We start from the raw sequence: 20,750 nt of genomic DNA on the forward strand, positions 1-20,750 counted from the left end.
TCTGGTTCTGTTCATCTCGTTCATCCATGCAAATCCCTCCAGGCTTCCCTGAATTCCCGTCCCTCCTGGTTTCTAATAGAGCAATAGTGTTCCATGACATACATATACCAGTTTGCTAAGCCATTCTCCAAATGAAGGACATTCACTTGATTTCCAATTTTCTGCCACCACAAACAGGACTGCTATATTTTTGTACAAGTGATGTTTTTACCCTTTTTCATAATCTCTTCAGGGGAAGTTTCCTGTCTTAAAAAAAAAAACACAAACCTTTTCTTTGATCCTAAACCCCTCAACCTATAACTCTGTATTTTGTCTCCCCTTTTGCTTCTAGAATTCTAAAATGAATTTTTTACATACATCAATGACTCTTTCTCCTTATCTTTTCCAAGCACAATTCTTTCTGCACTCTTTGAGAAGTCCCTCACTCACAAATGATTTCAATTGCATAATTCAGTAATTTTTCATGTTTTCATTAGTCTGGTATTACTAATTAATCCCTTCTTTTAGAGCTGTTTTTCTGATCCTCTTCCTACTTGTTTGGCAATTCCTTCTTAATCTCCTCTTGGGTTCACCAATCTTCTAAAACCTATAAATCCCTAAGTTTTGAAGGCAACAAAGTTCTAAGGGGGATACATACTAGGTATGTAATTTGCTAATGCAAAGGTATGGAGCTGAGAGGAGTGATATTATGTGAGATAGTAAGATCAAATGTTATCACTTCTATCTCCCCAACTGTCAGTAAAAGGTCTTCTTACCTTGTGATCACTCCAGTTAAAGTCTTCTTTTGGGGGTGGGGGGGCAATCAAGGTTAAGTGGTTTGTCCAGGGTCACACAACTATTAACTGTCTGTAGACAATATTTGAACACACATGAACTCCTTTATCACATTACCTAGTGCTCTCTCCATTGGAGCAACATTTTTTAAGCTTTCTGGTCTCTGGACCCCTTTATATTCTTCTTCTTTTTGCTTTTTTGCAATTAAACAACTTGGTTTACAACTAGGTAATCATTAAGTATCTGAGGCCAAATTTAAACTCAGTCCTTTTGATTTCAGGGCCAGTGCTCTCCCCACTAGCTTTATACCCTTAAAAATTGAGGACCCTCTAAAAACTTTTATGTAATATTGATATCTAATGTATTAAAAAATTAAAATGTCTTAATCATAAAAAGCTTTGAGGAGCTATGGAAGGAGACTAAGTAGTGAGACATTTAGGAGGAAAACCAAGAGAACAGTGTCACAATTAAACTAGAGGAGAGAGAATATCCAGGAGGTTTTTTTATTATCTAATGCTGCAGAGGTCAAGAAGGATGATTAAGAAACTGTTATAATTAGATACACCAATGAAGAGATTATTGATATTTTTGAAAAGTGCAGTTTTTAGTTGAGTAATGAGGTTAGAAACCAGATGGTAGAGGGTATATTGAGAGCACAGAGGCACTGAAGTATGCACAGGCAGATGACTTGATCAAGACACTTACTGGAAAAAAGGGCAGCAAAGATATAGGATAACTAGCAAATGACAGGATCTAGTGAGGGATTGCCTTTTAAGGATAGGGAACTTGGAATGTTTGTGGGCAGCAGGGAAGGAACCAACAGATGGAGAGAAGCTCCACGGGCAAGACAAAAGGGGATGGGATCAAGGGTACATGTGGGGTTGGTGGTATTGGTCTTTGTTAATGGTCTGGTGGTGTGAGATTGAGGAGAAAAGATCCTAGACTTTAGCACAGAACGTGGCAACTAATAACTGCCTAATAATGGTTATTGTCTGACTCACAGAAAAAGTTTGGCAGATACTCTGGAAGTACACCAGGATAAGTTAGGGAGAAGTGTAAGGTTAGTCTTATTTGTGGACCCAGATCACTCACTTGCATGAATTTCTTAAGCTTGTTCACTTAGAGAACAGATGCAGAGAAGGTGGGAATAATCCAGGGGTGAGGTTTGATAGGGTATGAGTGTCAATAAAGGATACAAGGAATTTGAAAACCAAGTGTCAGGATGAAATGTTTTACTCCAATGTTGAGATTGGAAAGGAAGTTAAGGAGAACAGGAATAATGCCTGGGAAAGTAATAAGTGATGGTCTTAGAAGTGAGGACAAAGAATAGGTTTAGGAGAAAAGGTGTAAACTCATCCAACCTTTCTGGAGAGCAATTTGGAATTATGCTCAAAGGGCAACAAAAATGTGCATACCCTTTGACCCAGCAATACCACTACTGGGTCTATAACTTGAAGAGATTATGAAAAGGGTAAAAACATCACTTGCACAAAAGTATTCATAGCCTCCCTGTTTGTGGTGGCAAAGAACTGGAAATTGAGTGAACGTTCATCAATTGGAGAATGGCTTAATGAACTGTGGTTTATGTATGTCATGGAACACTATTGTTCCATTAGGAAGAGGGAAGAGATGGGAATTCAGGGAAGCCTAGAAGGATTTGCATGAACTGATGCTGAGATAAGCAGAACCAGAACATTGCATACCCTAACAGCAATATGGGGTGGTCAACCTTAATGGATTTGCTCATTCTATCAGTGCAACAATCAGGGACAATTTTGGGCTATCTGAGATGGGAGAATACCATCTGTATCCAGAGAAAGAATTGTGGAGTTTGAACAAAGACCAAAGACTATTAACTTTAATTAAAAAAAAAAACCTGTTATCTTATTATGTAATTTTGCTCATACTTTTTTCCCCCTTAAGGCTATTTCTCTCTCATCACATTCAACTTAGATCAATGATTACCATGGAAATAATGTAAAGACTAATAGACTGCCTTCTGTGGGGGGTGGGGGGAGGGAAGCAAGATTAGGGGAAAAAAATTATAAAATGCAAAATAAATAAAGAAAAAAGAAGAAAAGGCATAGGGAGATGAATTGTCAAAGTGGAACACAGGTATGATTAAAGATATGACCACCCCTAAAGATAGCTGAGTGGAAGAATAGGTCATGAAGGTTAAGAAGTTTGGGAGTTTGAAGGGACAATAATATATATGTGACATTCTAACTTACCTTATTACATTCCATATTTCAGAAAAACTATGCTAACTATTTCTTGGTCTTGTTATCTACTGTTTTTCCACCCCTATTTCTTATTATTTAAGGTTCTTGAAATCTTTTTCCTTTTTGACAACCCTAGTTCAATTCTTCATAAATACAGAAGAGATCTTAAGCCAATTAGTCTCAACTTTTCATTTAACAGTTAAGGGAACTGAAGTTGACTGAGCTTTCTCTAACTTTTTCTGTGTGTGTGTATATACACACATATACATAAATAAAATATGTAATGTATGTGTTTATATTTATAAATGTTTTCTCCCTTTCCCAGTTAAAAGTTATAGGAATATTGACCTCAGAAATTATCTAGTTCAGCGGTCAAACTCAATCAGAAATTTGGGTCTACTAATCTATACATAAAAATCCTTGCATATTGTAAGAAAATGTAATATGCTTTATTGTATTTGCTTTGCTAAATATTTCCAATTACATTTTAACCTGGTTTGGCAGCACTCTGGAGTATGGAGGCCAGACACTTCTGTTCTACTATAAATGTCTTATTCTGAGAAATTGAGACCTGCTGAGTATCCTCACAGCGGCTGTCTTGCTACCTCTTCAGAGTTTTAGTGTACTTTGCATGGGCCTATCATACTTGGGAACAAGCAATAACTTCCAAACCTATCTACCCCCATTCCCCACTAAAGGCTCCTCAAGGACAAGTAGTAGATAATATTTCATCACAATCCCTAAAACAAATACTTAGAATCTGTTGTCAAATACATTGCTAAATGGATAGAAACTTGACAAGTATCCACAAAGGTTATTAGCTTTTGTTTTTGAATTAGAAGCCAAAAAGGGTACTCTTTGAAATGAGATTTTATCTGTATTATCTTAAGATATACCTCAATAAAGGCAGAGAAAACACAAGTAAACACACCCACGTGCACACCCTGAAACTTCATCAGAGTGGGAAGCCCCTGGTAATTTCCTCCACCAATCCAGACATTAGTTCCTTCTTTGCAACTAAATTTTGTGGAACACTGACTTCCCCAAGGACACATAGCATCAGAAAGGGCATTTGAAACTTGGTCTCCTTTGACTACCAGATCAGGCCAGTTCCCCATCTACTGCAGCAAATTGTTTCCTGTATTCTTTTTTTTTTTTTTTTGGGGGGGGGAAGGTATGTAGAGAGAAAAAGAGGTAATAAGAGACTAGAAAAATGTTACATATGAAAATTCAAGTTGAAACAGTCATGTTAGATACCCTTTGATCCAGGCATATACTAGGCTTGTGTAACTAAAGGAGGTAAAAGACACTTTCTATATTCTTCAAAATATTCATAGCAGTACTTTTTGTAATGATAAACTTGAAAGTGGGTGTCCATCAAAGGAGACTGTAAACAAACTATGGTACATAATGTATCTTAAACAGTGGTAAATATAAAGAATTAAGAGAAGTAAGGGGAGGACTTTTATGAACCAATTCAGTATGAAGCAGAACCAAGAAAAATATACAAATAGCTATAATGTAAATTCAAAGTACAAAACCCTGAAACCCAATTATCACGAATTTAAAATTATGATGTTTGACCCCAAGAAGAGATCAGAAAATGTATCTCCCTCTCTTATTCACAAGGGTGGAGCATTATGAGTGTGAAACAATTAAAATACTATCAGGCTTAGCAGAGGTATAAGTTTAGCTTTACAGAAGAGTCTAGCTTTCCTCCTCCCTTTTAAACTTCTGGTTAGAAAAATGGATAGTTTGAGAAAGAAAAGTGATGAAAAATCAAAAAATGTTAAAAAAGAATCCATTTCTGGGGGAAGCAGAATAGCTAGTTGTTCCTAACAGAAGGAAAAGGGAGAAATAGCTGGTACAGGGGCAATCAATCCTGCCTCATAATGGAATAAGAAACTGTTACAAGATATAGAACAGCAGGCCATGACTAGTGAGCATGGACCATGTGACTTCTATATCTTTAGGACAAGTTTTTGGGAAAACTCACCTTGGTCAAGCATCAACCCTGCAAATTAAAATACAGCTGCTCTGGGTAGAATTTACTGTTCAGAAAAAACGAAGATGAGATGAAGGAGAACCCTTAATGCATATGGCTCAGAAAAATATGCCTTAAGTGACTCAACACAACTTGCTTATTATTTTCATTGCTCCTCAATCCAATACCTGGTCACAGAAGTGCACTTCAATGTGGGGAATAAAAGTTGATGGATTTGAGATTCATATTTTATTTACAAGTGAATAAGTTTCCTTATAAAGCCTAGTGGAAATAATCTGCTGGCTCCACAGCCATGTGAAAAAGTCCATGCTCCTTCATACAATGATTTTGTTAAGAAAAAAAATAAGGCCACATGATTTCTTCATGGCACAATTGTGAAACTGAGAATCCAAAGTAAAACCACTTTCCAAAACTCTGTAGTCTTCAGTCCAATGTAAAAAGTAACCATTGCATCACTTAAACTCCAGTAACAAATTCTGCTCCTAGAAGAGTAAGGTTCAGAGCAGAACATCTAATACTCGTCCAGAGTATCTGCTCGGGGAATAGAGAGGCCCCTTTCCTTGAGAGCTTGGACTTTCAGCTTCTCTGCTTCCTGCTTAGTCTGCTGTTCTACTCGTTGTTCTTCCAGGATTTCTTCAATAGACACTTGCTGGAGGGGAGTGTCACTTTCCTTTTCCAGGTCCTGGAAAACAAAGGATGAGAATAGTTTGAATAAATAATTCAGGTTATGTTTCCTAAAGTGTGGATGTGAGGGGTTGGAGGTGTGGGCAGAAAGCTGAACCCTTAAAGGACAGAGAAACCATTTAAAGAAAGAGAAAAGAGTCAATACTATAGGATTCCAGATATATGAAATAAACCATCTGATAGTTACCCATTACCTATATGCTTTTCAACAGTGAAGATTACATTTTCTTATCATGTGACATGTTCATGCTTTCCCATAATAGCTTCCATAGACCATCAATGAAAGAAACTATGAGCTTTCCTTTTACTCTTTTATTATCCCCAAGGTACCACTTGACTTGAGTTGATCATCTATTATCATAACTCTACCATTTTTCTGATCATCTATTTCCTCAATAATGGCTAGGACAACATGTTCTAAGCAGAAGTTTACTAAAAGTATGTACACTTTCTACTATCATACTACAGGTCTTTTGTAATTTTAATCATTCTGAGAATCTAGTTTTTGTAGCTACAAAACATCACTGGAAGAGGATTGGTCTTAAAAGACATGTGCTTTTGTGATAATTAGTAGTCTGGGCTAAGAGAAAGCACCTGGTTTAATGCAAACCCACCACCCTCACCTCTCTCCCTTGGGCTAATTCAGTCACCAGTCATCAGGTGAGTAGACTTAGATTTCTTCTGTATAAGAGGTTAGACATCTCTTTTTCTACCACAGCTGTTCACCTTGCTGGGAATAAACAGTGTTCTTGGGCACCTGGTAAAACATCATCTCAGAACAGGATCAAAACCTTTGGCATTGTACTTTACAAAGGACATCTTTCTTGACAGCCAAAAGCTTTGAATGAATGATATATATATATATATATATATATATATATATATATATATATATATATATATATATATATATATATATATATATATGTATTTATCTTCCTGCTTAGTATCTCACACTGAAGGGATTGCTGAAGGAAATTTTTTATAGTCCCATCTGCCAGACTTGTATGACTTTTTTAAGATAAAAAGTTACTGAAACAAGATTTTAGCAAATCTTTCACTTCAAGTAACTTTAATCCATTCAACCAAAATTTTTATTTAATAAATAGCTTATTATAGGATATTAATATTAACAAGCTTTTAAAAAATAAAAGATTTTGCCCCTTCTTTGAATATCTGGGAAGATTATAGGTTTGGTTTTGGAGATATTCCCAGTCTATGACTGAATAGCCCAAACTCCTTTAATGGTTTGAGGTTTTCAGAGGGTAGAATTAGGTTAGGCTTAATTCTAAATCATTCCTTCTCAATCCTATATATTACATTTTCCTAAGGAAATTTAAATTAGTGTTAACATAATTCTCTTCTGTTCATCTCTACCTGAGATACTATCATTTATTTTCTCATTAAATTACTTATTATGGAGACAGAGGAGCAGAACTGTTTCATGTATGCAAAAAGTACACAGTCTTTTTCTTCTAAATTTGAAGGGTTTTTAGGGATATAAAGTAAATTTACTTATAAAGATCAACATTAAAATAAATTTAGTGTTATCACTTCTAAAATGTCTTCTTTTTATAATATGGTGATAGGACTCAAAAAGATAATCCCTTAACACATCACCCAACCCGAACTGAATGTATCTTTATGTATATAAATATGTAAATTCAGAAAGCATATCTACATACAACTAGAGCTAGATGGAAATTCTCAAGTTCCTGGCTCTATATTTGGGTTCTTGCTCAGTTCAATTTATCTAATTGATTCATTCATGATGCCATTGTTTTCTTGCAATCAAAAGGCTATGTCACATTATATAAGGGTAAGTGCAGTTAGTGCCCTTGAAGAATTATTTAGGGATTGCTTAAGTTCATTATCATTTATAAAATCTTCATGATTCTGCACATGTCCTTAACTCTCTGGGACTATTACACAAAGTCTTCAAGCAAAAGTTACCCCATAGTAACATGACATCATTCTTAATCTTTGTTTCCCTTGTTATACCATTATTAAAAGTCTTCTGCAGTACACAGATTAAGTTCAAGCACTTGAAATTTCTCTCATAAAGAGATTATCATTTTGTGATTTTTCCCCCCTTAGGTTCATTTTTATCTCCCCACACATCCAAAGCATTCTCAATATCTATTCTAGTAGGTTAACTGCTATAATAAGTAGATTTACTTCTATAATACTACAGGACTTCTATAACATCATATAATACTAAAATAAGTTTACTTCTATAATACCATTTCAAGACAGGTCAGATACAGTACTATTTAACAAAAAGTCCTAGGTGTTTAAAAGGGGCATCTGGGTAGTGTAGTAAATAGAGCACCAGACCTGGAATCAGAAAGACTGGAATTCAATTCCAGCCTCAATATCTTACCAGCTGTGTGACCTTGGGCAAGTCATTTAACTCTGTTTACCCAAGTTTCCTCACATTTGTAAAATAAGCTGGAGAAGGAAATAGCAAACCACTCTACTATCTTAGCCAAGAAAATTCAAATGGGGTCAAGAAGACTTCAACCCAACTGAACAACAGGTTTAAAAACAAAATGAGGGGCAGCTAGGTGGTGCAGTGGATAGAGCACTGACCCTGGAGTCAGGAGTACCTGAGTTCAAATCCGACCTCAGACACTTAATAATTACCTAGCTGTGTGGCCTTGGGCAAGCCACTTAACCCCATTGCCTTGCAAAAAAAAACTAAAAAAAGAAAAATATGTTATCATCAACAACTTTAGAATCACACCATTAGCATTAGCTACTGATTCCAATGCCTTTATTCTACAAAGGCCCAAAGAGGCAATTGCCTTGGCCCAGATTACATACTCAAGAGAGCCATGAGCTGAACCAGGTTTTCTGATTCCAATCTAGTGCTCTTTTTTTTACTGTCCTAGGGTACCTCTACCAAACAATGCCCTGGCCCAATGAAATGAGGATGAAAATATTTATGCATTACTGGAAAGATATAGAACCAACTAACTATGGCTCAAACTATAAGTTCTTTACTTTCTGATATCTTAGAGATTACAAGTCCCAATTCACTCTGGTTCTCATTAATTGGCCAACAATAGATCCCAGGTCAAGCTCCATGCGGTCAGTGTTTGGGCTCAAATGGGCTCAGGGTGCATATAAATAATGACTGTTCTGTTTGTTTGTTTTTTTTTTTGACAAAAAAAAGAGGCCACTCTTTGCTTCATTTCTTTCTTACTTGTTGAAATCCTGAGTCTCGCCCTTTCAGTTTGATTTTTTTTTTGACTAGGTAAAAGTGGTCATTATTTGCTTATTCTCTTACCTAGCCTTAATCAATGAATGGACATTGCTTCATACTGAGACCTGTTAAAGACCTTAGCTCAAAAAGGCCAAGGTCTCCTATGCACCTAGGGCCATTTTCAGTTGCCCCGACTCATATCTAATTATTGAATCCAGATGGTTCTGGAGGTGAAAATGAGGCTGATGACTTTGCATATCCCTTCCTCACTTAAATCCAATTCACTTGCATGCCATGGCATTATTGACATGGGTTTTCTTTGAGAACAAAGGAAAAAAACAACTTACTATTTCTCCAAGAAGAACCACATTTTCTCCTCGGACAACAAAAATCCCTCGTGGAATATCGCCGTATTTTTTGCCCACATGAATGCGTTCCACAGTCTGGTGTAACACTAAATTAGCTATTGGTATGTCAGAGGAGGGAGAGAGAGAGAGAGAGAGAGAGAGAGAGAAATTGATTTAGATTTCAGTTCCTGAATACAAGTGTGCAAAGTCCATTTATTACACATGAAACTCTGAGGTAAGCCTCTATTTAAATTGGAAGAGATTCAAATGAGTATGCTATTTCCAGGTGTGTCCTGTGGAAACATACAACATTAAGGCTTCAGGTGGATTATAAAAATTAAGAATTAAGCTCCTGATCTCCAAGACCTAATAAGTCTCTCTTGAATAGAAAACTTAATCAGTTTCTGGAGAGATCCATAAGGCTGATGAAAAATATAATTATACATCTGTAGGATGTCAAATCCTTGAGGGTAGGAACTAATTTATTTTTGTCTTTGTATCCCCAGTTCCTAGCATACTAAATGCTCATCTAAGGTTTATTTAATCAATCTGAAATTCATCAACCTATAAAATTTAAATAATTTCCTCACATTAGGAACATATTAACAATTGTGGGCTCTTACTATTACTTATTTCCCACCCAGTTGAACTCATTTTGGACTCCTTTGACTTCATTATGCTCAGAGGAACCTCATGGCTGGAAAATCTCATCATCCTGCATGATTAGTCAGCTTTAATATTCATGTTTCCTCACTACTCCCTGGCACTAACATAGAAGTATTATTTTCTAACTGGCTGTACTTATTTTTGGTACATTGACCACTTCATGATTCTACATCCTTCTTTTATGAGTTTGCCTTCGTTAGATTGTAAGCTCCTTGAGACTAGGGACTAATCTTTTTTTTTTCTATTTGTATTCCCAGAATTAGAACAGTATATGGCATATACCATTACTTATTTTTTACTTACTTATTAATAAGGCTTTTTTTTTTTTAGGTTTTTGCAAGGCAAATGGGGTTAAGTGACTTGCCCAAGGCCAGACAGCTAGGTAATCAAGTGTCTGAGGCTGGATTTGAACTCAGGTACTCCTGACTCCAGGGCTGATGCTCTAGCCACTGCGTCACCTAGCTGCCCTTATTAATAACGTTTTTAGAGGTAGTTTCCTATTCAGCTTATTGTTGTACTTAATGAGATTTAATTCAACCTTACTGCATAACTTATAATTCTGACAATTCAAAGGACCCTGCTGTCACCAGGCAGGATCATAGGATCCAGACCTAACCTTTGATTGTTCACTGCATCTCACCATTATCATTAAACTACTCTGTCACATGGCTTATCAACCAAGAAACATACCTTCATTAGGTGCTATCCAGTTCATTTCAGTTCACAACTTTTAATTCATAAGCATAAAATACAATGAAATATTCAAGAAAGAATCCATGTCTTTGTTATCAAAAAGACTTTAAGAAACCACAATGAGGCTCTATCTCACCTTACTACCCTCCCTAGTACCTTATGGCTCCAAGTTGGAAAACTCTTCTCCATATCCAAATCTCCTGTACCGTGCACCTCTGATTCAGCTACTCTCTGGCCCAAGACTGCCAAAGAAGCAAAGTTTTGGGGATGGAAGAGATATTTGAGTCAGTCAGTAAGCACTGTTCTGAGAATACAGATCCTAGTGGTTCATACAAGATATATACAGAACAGATGGAAGATAATCTGAGAGAGAGGAAAGCTCTTGGAGCTGGGGAGACTGGGAAAGACTCAGCAGATGACCCAGGGTATAGAGACATGGGCCTGCAGTCAGGAAGACAAATACAAATATGGTCTTAGACAATGTGCTAGCTGTGGGACCCTAGTCAAGCCACCTAAGCCCTGTCTTTTCAATAGGCTTAGTTTCTTCAAAATGGGGTCTAATAACAGCACCAGCCTCCCAGGTAGCAGGCACTGTATAAATGTTCATTCCCTTCCCCTTCTCTACTGAAGATGGGATCTGAGTTTAGTCTTGAAGGAAGTGAGGGAGACTAAGATGGAGGTGGTGGTCAGGACATGCCAGGTATAGGGGCCAAGGGGTGAAGAAGTGAAGATGGGTTGGTAGAAACGGACCACAGAACAAGTAGAAGATCAGCAAGTATAAGAGCAGAAAAGTAGGAAGGAGCTGGGTGATAAAGAGCTTTAATATTTGATCTTGGATATAACCAATAGAGCTTAATGAGGAAAGAGTTAAGGTGATGAGACCTAAGGTTTAGAAAAATTACCTTGGAAGTTCAGTGGAAAAAAGTCTAGATGGGAAGAAAAGTGAGATGGCCCCAACAAATAGTCTGGGCTTGAACTAGGGTTGTAGTTGTGTGAACAAAAATGGAGCCCTAAATAAGAGATGTTTCGAAGGTAGAAATAACAAGATTTGACACTTGAGACTGGAGGATGTGATTGGAAGGGGTCTGTCAATAATTAGGAAATCTAGATGAGAGAAAAGAGAATAAATTCAATTATGGATATCCTTGGTTTGAGAAGTCCAAAAAGCAGTTGGTAATAAAATATTGTTACACAGGAGAGAGACTAAGCCTGGCTTTGTGTAATTGATGAGATCACTAAGTGAGATAGTTACAGGGAGAAAACTCAGGGCAGAGACTCAAGGGACACTCACTGTTATTGAGTATGACAAAAATGAATTAGAAAAGCAAACCTAGGGAGAAGGGAGGATCAAGCAAGAAATAATCAATAGTGTTGTAGTCAAAGATGTAAAGAAGGATGAGTATTGAGAAAAGGCCCTTAGATTTGGCAATTAAGAGATCATTGATAACTTTGGAGAAAACAGTTTCAATTAAATGATGAAGACAGAAACCAGATTGCAAAGGGATTAGGAGAGTTAGACAAAAGAATTGGAGGCATTTACTATGGACAGCTTTCACAAAAAAATATCAACCAAGAAGGGAAGGAGATATAATAGGACTAGCACCAGTGGGGATGGAATGAAAGCTTTCAAAGGATAGGAGAGACATGACATTTTGAAGGCAGCAAGGAAAAAGTCATTAGATGTGGAGGGATTGAGAGACAACAATAGTGGAGGCAATTTGTAGAAGATGGGAAGGGATAGGATCAAGAATGAATTTGGAAAGGTTAGTTTTAACAAGAAGGGTTACTTCTGGAGATGAAGGAGAAACAGCACAAATAAAATCAGATGAAGAGGATGTCTCAACTATTTGAATGAAATATGAGGCAAAAATCCTAAGCTGAGAAGATGCAGGGAGGGGAAATCTTGAGAGAAGGCTGTGAAAAGTGGGACAATGAATTAATTATGGAAGAATGGAGCATGCCTGGTTGCAGTGAGGGACCAGGTGAAATCAGATTACAAACTTGTAGTGGTCCAGATCACGACTGTAATGTGGATTTCTTTAGGAAGCATCAAATAGTTATGATAAAATTCCCTAGTATGAGGGAGGAAGAGAAGGACTTCCAAGTCAGGCACAGAACTCACTGAAGAAAAGAGCCAGTCTTGGAAGTTAAAAGTCATTTTTTAGGTAATAAAAAATCTAAATAATGTGAACCACAGAGCGGAAGTTGGTTAGTGAGGCAGAGGGAAAGCTTGGAAGTAGTACCAATGAACAAGAAAAATTATGACTCCCCACCAGGAACAGTGAGTGGGTGGGGATCTGAAAGAAAGCATAGGCTTTGCTGGAAAGATGAAGAAAGTCTAGGTGCCAATTAATGCAGCACCTTCATTTTACATAAGGAAACTTTGGACTAAAGAGGTGAAGGGATTTGCTTAAGGTCACACATATATCAGGGCCAATGTCTGAACTTCAAATTCATCAGTCTTCCCATGGCTCTCTTCAACCTCATGTCCAATCTCTCTTCACAGTTTTGTTTTTTAACTTTCTAAAGCACTGCTGTGATTGTGTGTTTCAGCTCTCTGTGTATCTTACCTAGCCCCTTTCTACCAGTAAACTCCACAGAGCCAGGAGCTTATGGGAATTTACCTTCTCAGCTCAAGTCTGGTGATCTACACCCAACTCAATAAAAGTTTATTGTCTGAAAAAAAAAGTTTCCTAATTAGCATACTTTTGTAGCGACATGCCAGTCAACAAACTATCAACTTATTAAGGGTCTATTATCATAGTTTTATAGTCTATCCTTCATTTTGGAAGACTATGACATCAGGGAGGTGATTCATGAATTGGATTTGAGGGAGAGGGTGCTGTGCTGAGTCACCAGCTTCTTTCTTCTCCTGAGCCATCTGGGTCCAGGGTTCAGATATGGATCAGGAGGCAACTAGATAGCACAGGAGACAGAGTACTGACCTTGGAGTCAAGAAGACAGGAGTTTGAACTGGCCTCACACTTTTAGAGTCTTACTGGTTGTGGGACCTTGGGCAAGTCACTTAATCTTGACTGCCTCTCATCCAGGGTCACAGTTTTGTAGTAATTTCATAAGTGATGCCTACACATAGGCAGTGTTCTAAGTATAAATTTGGGGTCCCTGAACAAAAATCTTTAGAAACAGCCCCAACCCTTATTGTAAAACAAAGGCTTTTTTTCAGTGAGGGACTTCTTTCAGTGCTGGGACTGCAATATCTAACTTTGATGTAGATAAAAAAACTGTTATTTAGCTCCACCTAATGGGGAAAGGAAAAAAAAAACCCTAGAACTTGGTGAAATTTTGATAAGCTTGTGTGTCTCTCTTTATACAGATACATATATATATATGTATGTATGTATGTGTATAATATATATATATATATATATATTATATATATATATGTTTTTTGGTATTTAAAGAAGAACAATATACAAATTGCTGAATTAAAACCATGTTTCATTGGGGGGGAGAGAAGAGGACAAGACATTTATAAGACAGTTACTCAAAAAAAGGTTGAAAAACAATGAAAAGTTGTTGCTATGGTGAATTGAAGTTCAAGATCCTGACTAATACATACCAAATTGATCAATGCTTCGCAAATAGCCTATAAGGGTCCTACCATCTCGAAGGAGCACCAAGTGTTTCTCTGAAAAAGAGGATTTTAAAAATGATGACCAATAGTTTCATAGAACTTGCAGTGGGGTACAACAGCATATGAGTTGGGGGGAAATTCTTTGGATACCCTAAGCAAGCTCTAAAATGGGTATTTCCTCAATTTTTCAAAGCCAAGTTCAGTCAGAGATGTAGGTATATAAACTGTCAATAACATCAAAGCAACATGGTTTGGTAGGAAAAGCACTGTTTTGGCAGTTGGAGGATTTGGGATCTAGTTTTGGCTCAGCTACAAATTTACTGTGTCTTTATGAAAATCACCTAATTTTGCTGTGCCTCAAGTTTCTTCATTGATCAAAGAAGGGTACTGGACTGAGTATTTTAAAGGTCCTTTCAGTCCTAAAATGCTATTCTATTTCATCCAAAAAGATTCATTGAAAATGCTTATTGTAACAATTCAGAACCTCTTTCTATGAAAAGCACATCCTAGGGTGGCTAGGTGGTGCAGTGGACAGAGCACCAGCCCTAGAGTTGGGAGGACCAGAGTTCAAATTTGACCTCAGACACTTTACCTAGCTGTGTGGCCTTAGGCTAGCCACTTAACCCCATTTGCCTTGCAAAACATTCTTAAAAAAAAAAAACCTGAAAAAAAAGCACATCTTTCAAGAAAGGGGAAAGGTTTCGGATGATCATTAAATTTTTCCTATATTACCTTTATTTCTCACTCTCTATATGACAGCAAAAGGATGAAAGAGGCAGAGAGGTGGTTAGTGGACAAAACACTGGGCCTGGAGTCAGGAAGACCTAAGTTCAAATCTCTTTTGTGATACATAATAGTTGTGTGACCTTGGGGAAGTCACATAACCTGTTTGTCTTAAACCAATGGAGAAGGAAATGGCAAACCACTCCATTATCTTTGACAAGAAGAGTCCATGGACAGTACTGGAATGCTATGTATGGTCCATGGGATCACTAAGATTTGGATTAGAGTGAACAACAAAAAGCATAAAATTGGTACATTAAAATCGAGGTTAAAGGTTGAATTGCACAAATATGGGATTTCAGTTTGTAAAATGTGGTGATTTCACTACAGGATCTTTAAGGGTTCTGGTTCTTTCCACACATTCAAATTGCAATTCTAGGGGCAGCTAGGGGGTGCAGTGGATACAGGCCTGGCCCTGGAGTCAGGAGGACCTGAGTTTAAATCCAGTCTCAGACACTTAGTAATTGCTTAGCTGTGTGGCCTTGGGCAGGCCGCTTAACCCAATTGCCTTGCAACCCCTACCAAAAAACCCCAAATTATCATTTTAAAATGTGTGTATTCTATGGCCCTCAGGCAACATAAAAGAATAGACCTTAAAGTTAGCTAATGAAACACCATATGAATTCTATAAAGTCTGATATTGGTTACACCTGTTTAGAACTGTATCTAATTATGAAGGGTAATGAGATCAACTCTATGATTAAAAAGTAAAAGCAAAGCAGGAGGAGAAATGAGCCTCTATGCTTTGGAGAAAGGACTTTCTAACAGAACTATAATTAGCCTGACTTATAAAAGCAATGAATTAAGCAAAAATAAGGACAGAAAGGGAACCACGAAATATTTTACAACAGATAAAAATGGCTTAATTATGAAGCAGTAGAAGTAATGCAGAATCTAACTATAAAAAGCAGCAATGTAGGCATGTGGAAACCATTTTTCATTGTACTTGAAACCATTTAACAGCTCTGGAAAATTATGACATTTATTTAACACTTTTATAGTTACAAATGCATTCTATACATGATTTGATCTTTTACTAAGGCTGATCAAAAGAGCTCAAGTTTTATTAACTCCATTTGATAGATAATGAAGCTGATTTTCAATTCTTTCAGGTGATTTGACCAAGGTCACACACAAAACCAGTTAAATGATTGACCTGGAATTGGAAACCAGGCACTGTCCCAAAATCCAGGTTTCTTTCTAGCATACCAAGCAGACTTGAAAGATTTTTAGAAGCTTCCTGCACTTCTTTTGGGGAAAAAACTCATTATAGGTTAGCTATTATTATTCCCCCATCAGAATTTTTTCAAATAGCTAGTCTCAAATGCAATGGAAGATGGCTTCCTTATCCCAACACCAATTATATGTTTTTAAATTGCTCTCCTATTATCAACACTAATTTCACCTGACTCTCTTCCCTTGCCTGGACCTAGTGAAATAAATCCAATTGGGGGAAGATTAGGATTGCTAAATCCAATGCCCTTTCCTCAAGTTTACTACTTTACTTCCTCTGGACCTCTTTCTTGTCTGGTCTCTCTGCTCTCAGTTTTCTTTTCTGGTTTCCCCTTTATTCACTAAATGTGAGCATCCTCCAAAGCTCTGTCCTTGACCTGGTTCTTTATATTCTTTCTGCTTCAATGATCATATATCTATGCAGATAACTGCCAAATCTAAATGTTCATTCCTAATTTTTTTTTTTTTTAGTTTTTGCAAGGCAATGGGGTTAAGTGGCTTGCCCAAGGCCACACGGTTAGGTAATTATTAAGTGTCTGAGGGCCGATTTGAACTCAGGTACTCCTGACTCCAAGGCCAGTGCTCTATCCGCCTCGACACCTAGCCACCCCTCATTCTTAATCTTGTTCCTGATTCCATTACCAACTGCCGGCTAGATAGTTCCCTTTAGATTCGATTTGCATGCATCTCAAAGCAAACATGTGCAAAATAGAATTTATAATTACCCTCAAATTCAGCCAGGCAGTAATAGGTATTCTGCTAGGTGTTCAGGATGCAATGACATGATCCTTAATGAAACCCTGAAGGAATTTAGATGAGGATGGGAGAAGGGAGAAAGATGTACACACATATACAATATGGGTACATATGTATATGCACACAAAAATAAAAGGTACATATACAAGATGATGGGGGGGGGGGCATTGGGTAGCTAGAAGTTGAATACAACCAGGAAAAACTTGGGTAGAGATAGTGCTTGAATAGATCTTTGAAGGAGGCTAGAGTTTCTGAGGGAGGACATTTGGGTGTAGGAAACAGCCTAAGCAAAGGTAGAGAGGCAGAAAATGGATTGCAGCATATGAGAAGAGACAAGTAGGGGGCAGCTAGGTGGCACAATGGATGGAGCGCTGGCCTTGGAGTCAGGAGGATCTGAATTCAAATTCTGCTGCAGTCATTTAATATTTACCTAGTTGTGTGATCTTGGGCAAGTCACTTAACCCCATTGCCTTGCCAAAAAAACCAAGAAAGAAATGGCAAATAGACCAGTTGACTAGAACACAGCACATAGGAAGGAGGCAACATTTAATAAGTCTGGAAAGAAAAGATGGAGCCAGAATGGCCAGAAACAATAAAGAACCACTGAAACTTCTCAAGCAGGGTACTATCAGAGTAAAAAATCTGTATTTTAGGAATATCAATTTGGCAGCTATGTGGAGGGTGGAGAGATAAGAGGGAAAAAAAAAGGCTAATTAGATGGCTATAGTTACTCTAGATGAAAGGTAATGTGGGCCTGAATCAAGGTAGTAGCTTTAAGAGATATAGAAGGAGAATTGGTTAAGACCTGAAAATGAGGGAAAGTTAAGGGTTGAGGATAACTCAGTGGTTGAACATTTAGGTGATGGGAAGGATAGCTGTGTGTCCTTGATAGAAACAGAGAAAGAGGGATGAATATGGGAAGGAAAGATAACGGGTTCAGTTTTGGACATGCCGAATTTGAGATGCCTAAGGGGTAGTCAGTTGGTAACTAAGAGACAATTGATGATGTGAGCCAGGAGCTCAGTAGAAAAATTAGGGATGTGTGTTTAGAAGATCTGTGAGACATCTGCAGAGAGATAAATGAATCCACTGATGAGAATACTCTAAAGTATTCCCAGAAGTTCAGGAAACATTCTATTAGAGAGGGCAGGATTTGGATCATGATACAAGCAAATAAGATGAAGTTGACAGATACAAAGGGGAACAGATAGAGATCAGTATTATGAAAACCCAGTGAGAGAGGATGGTCTATCAAAAAAGGATAAGGCCATTAGATTTAGCAATTAGAAATAACTTTGCCGAAGACAGAAGTGACTGCAAAAGGAAGTGAGGAAGCTAAACTACAAAGGGGGGAGGGTAAGATAGTGAGAAGGAAGAAAAAAGGCAATAAATACAGAATCTGGCTGTGAGGGAGAGAAGATGCATCATTTCTCACCTTCCGCAGCCGATACTCCTCTTATAGCCTAATTGGTCCGGGCGCCCCTTGACCCTTCAACATAGCTGCCAGACTGATCTTCCAGAAACACAGCTCCGAACACGTTCCATGCCCACTGCCACCCCCAAGAAACCATCTGAACCGCTCAAGCCCTTTAGCATAAGCCTGGGGGTCCTCCGTTTGTCGCCGAGGGACCCCCCCATTTTTTAAGACTTTACAATTGGTTTTCTGCTCCTCCCACCACGCGGCTCAGATGGTTTCCAGACTTTTCCTCATCTCTCCTCCTCCCTCTAGAACAGACTTCGCTAACAAAAGGGGTCTTTGGGGCTGGGATGAACCCCAGCGTGTCCCCGTCTGCTGGGCCGTGCGCCCGCCTAGTGAAAGGCGGCCCTCGGGGCTGTGCTCCCCACAACCCGGAGGGGCCCTGGGCCCGGGCAGAGCGCTTCGGGCCGCGCCTCCGTGGAGGGGCCCCGCTGCCTTCCTCCGAGAAGAGGGCGCGAGAGACCCCCGCGTGGCCCCGAGGGGCTCCAGGATCCCGGCCCGTGCCCGGGGGAGGGGAGCGGCCACTCACTGTCGATGTCCTCGATGAGGCTGGCGGTACCCGGCATGTAGTTCATCTTGGGCGGGGAGGGGGAGGCCGGGCTGCAGCGCGGCGGGCAGAGGCAGGGGGGGGCCGGCTCCGCCTCGTCCGGCTCCTCGGTGGGGCCGGTACCGGCAGGGTCGCGCTGCCTGCAGCCGCGGAGGGACCACCGGAAGTCCCTCCCTGGCCCCGCCCACTTCCGGGATCACGCGGCTCCGTCTCCGGGCGGCTGGGACAGAGCGGGCCCCCAGGCGAGGAGGAGGAGGAGGAGCCGGAACCTGGCCTGCGCCCGCCGGTGGGGAGCGCGTCTTCTTCTTGCCCTCTAGGCCGAGGAAGAAGGCGCGCATTCCCCGCCTTTGCTCCCCATTTCAGTTCACGAAGGTTGGCCCGAACCGACACAGGCCCCCGGAGCCTCGTCCTCTTCCTCCTCGCAGGCTCGACTCCCGCGGGGGAGGAGGAAGTCGCCGATTGGCTGCCCTCGTCCCGCCCCCTTTTCCCAGGCTGGTTCCTCGCCTTTCGCGGGCGCCTGCGCAGTGGGCTTGAGGTGGGGGGGGAGCGGGAAGTGCGGCGGCTTAGCGGAGCCAATGTCTACCCTGAGGAGATCGGGCTACGGCCCCAGCGACGGCCCGGGCTACAGCCGCTACTACGGGGCCGGGCCCGGCCTCGGAGACGTGCCGCCGCCCGGGCCTCCCGCCTCCTCGCGGCCCGAGCCGCCGCCGCCTCCGCCGCCTGGGCCCTGGAGAATGCGCGGAGGCGGCCCGGCGGAGGCTGTGTGGCCCGGGGAAGGCAGCGGCGCCTGCGGAGCCTGTGGAGGCGGCGGGGGCTACTACCCCGGCGGAGCCGCCTGGCCGGACCCGTGCCGGGCCGGAGGCCACCAGGTAATCCGGGGCCTGGCCAGCCCCCGGGGTCGCCGGGGAGGGTCGCGGCGGAGGCGAGGCGAGGCCCGGGGGTCGCGGGGTGAGTCGCCGAGGCTTCTAACGGACCCGCACCGTCTGCCCCCCCCCCCCGAGGACGGAAGCCACAGCCGGGGTTGGGGCCCGGGTGACGGCGCCCCCCGAGCGGGGGTGGGGGGCGACCTCTGAGAGCGCAAGTTGGGGCTCGCAGCCTCCCTCGGCACCAGCCCCCGGGCAGGTGGCCATCGGGGCCGGGGTGCACCCCGGCCGGGCCCGCGGAGCCGGGGGACTCCCCACACAGGCCCCGGCCACCCCCTCCTCCCGCTCCTGCCGAGGAGGCAGTGACGACTCTGCTGCCACCTTGCCCTCGGCAGCCCCTCCTGCACGTTGGAACCTTCGATGTCGGCACCTGGGACGTCTCGTTTGCCATCTTGCCACGGAGGGGGCTATCCACCGATTTCCTTAACTCCCCACCCACCGCTGAGCTCCAAGCGAGCATCTTGGTCATCACTGCAGCATCTCTGTTCACTTCCCATTCATCTGCTTTGCTTTTATTTAAACCCATCTGTCTCTTAGGTTGCTAAAGGTCCTACTTAGTTGTTGACTGAGCATCGGAACAGCTGGGGGGGGGGGGATGGGACAGCTTTCATGGATGGTATAAAGGATTCTTCTCTTACTCCAGTAGTGTTTGGGTGTGTGTGTATTCAGTTGGTTTAAAGGATGGACTGAGAACTTGGTCTTGACTTACTCTTCGATGATAGGATTTAGGAATTGGAAAATGGTAGGGACTTCATCAGTTTAACGACCAGTACCTTGATGTAGAAGGTGGCTTATTAAGGCTTGTTAAATGGTTAGTTTGTGGGAAAGTGGAAAACT

The 20,750-nt window shown here is 40.8% G+C and overlaps 2 protein-coding genes across 7 annotated transcripts in view; one reads left to right on the forward strand and one right to left on the reverse strand.

The window, feature by feature from the left end:
- Positions 1-5,119: 5,119 nt before the first annotated feature.
- On the reverse strand, positions 5,120-19,771 carry LSM1 (LSM1 homolog, mRNA degradation associated). Of its 4 annotated transcripts, XM_074208822.1 has the most exons (4): positions 18,973-19,437; positions 14,180-14,248; positions 9,241-9,356; positions 5,120-5,683 (listed from the first exon to the last, which is right to left on the reverse strand). In XM_074208822.1, exons 1-4 carry the CDS (start codon positions 19,016-19,018, stop codon positions 5,513-5,515), a joined length of 402 nt encoding a protein of 133 aa, XP_074064923.1. In that variant the 5' UTR covers positions 19,019-19,437; the 3' UTR covers positions 5,120-5,512. The 4 variants fall into 4 exon arrangements, 3 of the variants coding, with proteins under 3 accessions (XP_074064923.1, XP_074064925.1, XP_074064924.1); XM_074208824.1 differs by lacking the exon at positions 14,180-14,248; XR_012473017.1 differs by lacking the exons at positions 5,120-5,683; positions 14,180-14,248 and adding an exon at positions 10,736-10,841 and having other exon boundaries at positions 9,269-9,356; positions 18,973-19,771.
- Positions 19,482-20,750, forward strand: part of BAG4 (BAG cochaperone 4) — a 45,386-nt gene continuing 44,117 nt past the window's right edge. The window contains exon 1 of one of the 3 annotated variants that reach the window (XM_074208819.1): positions 19,482-19,859. In XM_074208819.1, the coding sequence (XP_074064920.1) occupies positions 19,566-19,859 (294 nt within the window). In that variant the 5' untranslated portion in view covers positions 19,482-19,565. The remainder of the gene's footprint in view (positions 19,860-20,750) is intronic. The other 2 variants (XM_074208820.1, XM_074208821.1) reach the window with 2 other exon arrangements.

Source organism: Macrotis lagotis, chromosome 1 (genome assembly GCF_037893015.1).
Source record: "Macrotis lagotis isolate mMagLag1 chromosome 1, bilby.v1.9.chrom.fasta, whole genome shotgun sequence".
NCBI lineage: Eukaryota > Metazoa > Chordata > Mammalia > Peramelemorphia > Peramelidae > Macrotis > Macrotis lagotis.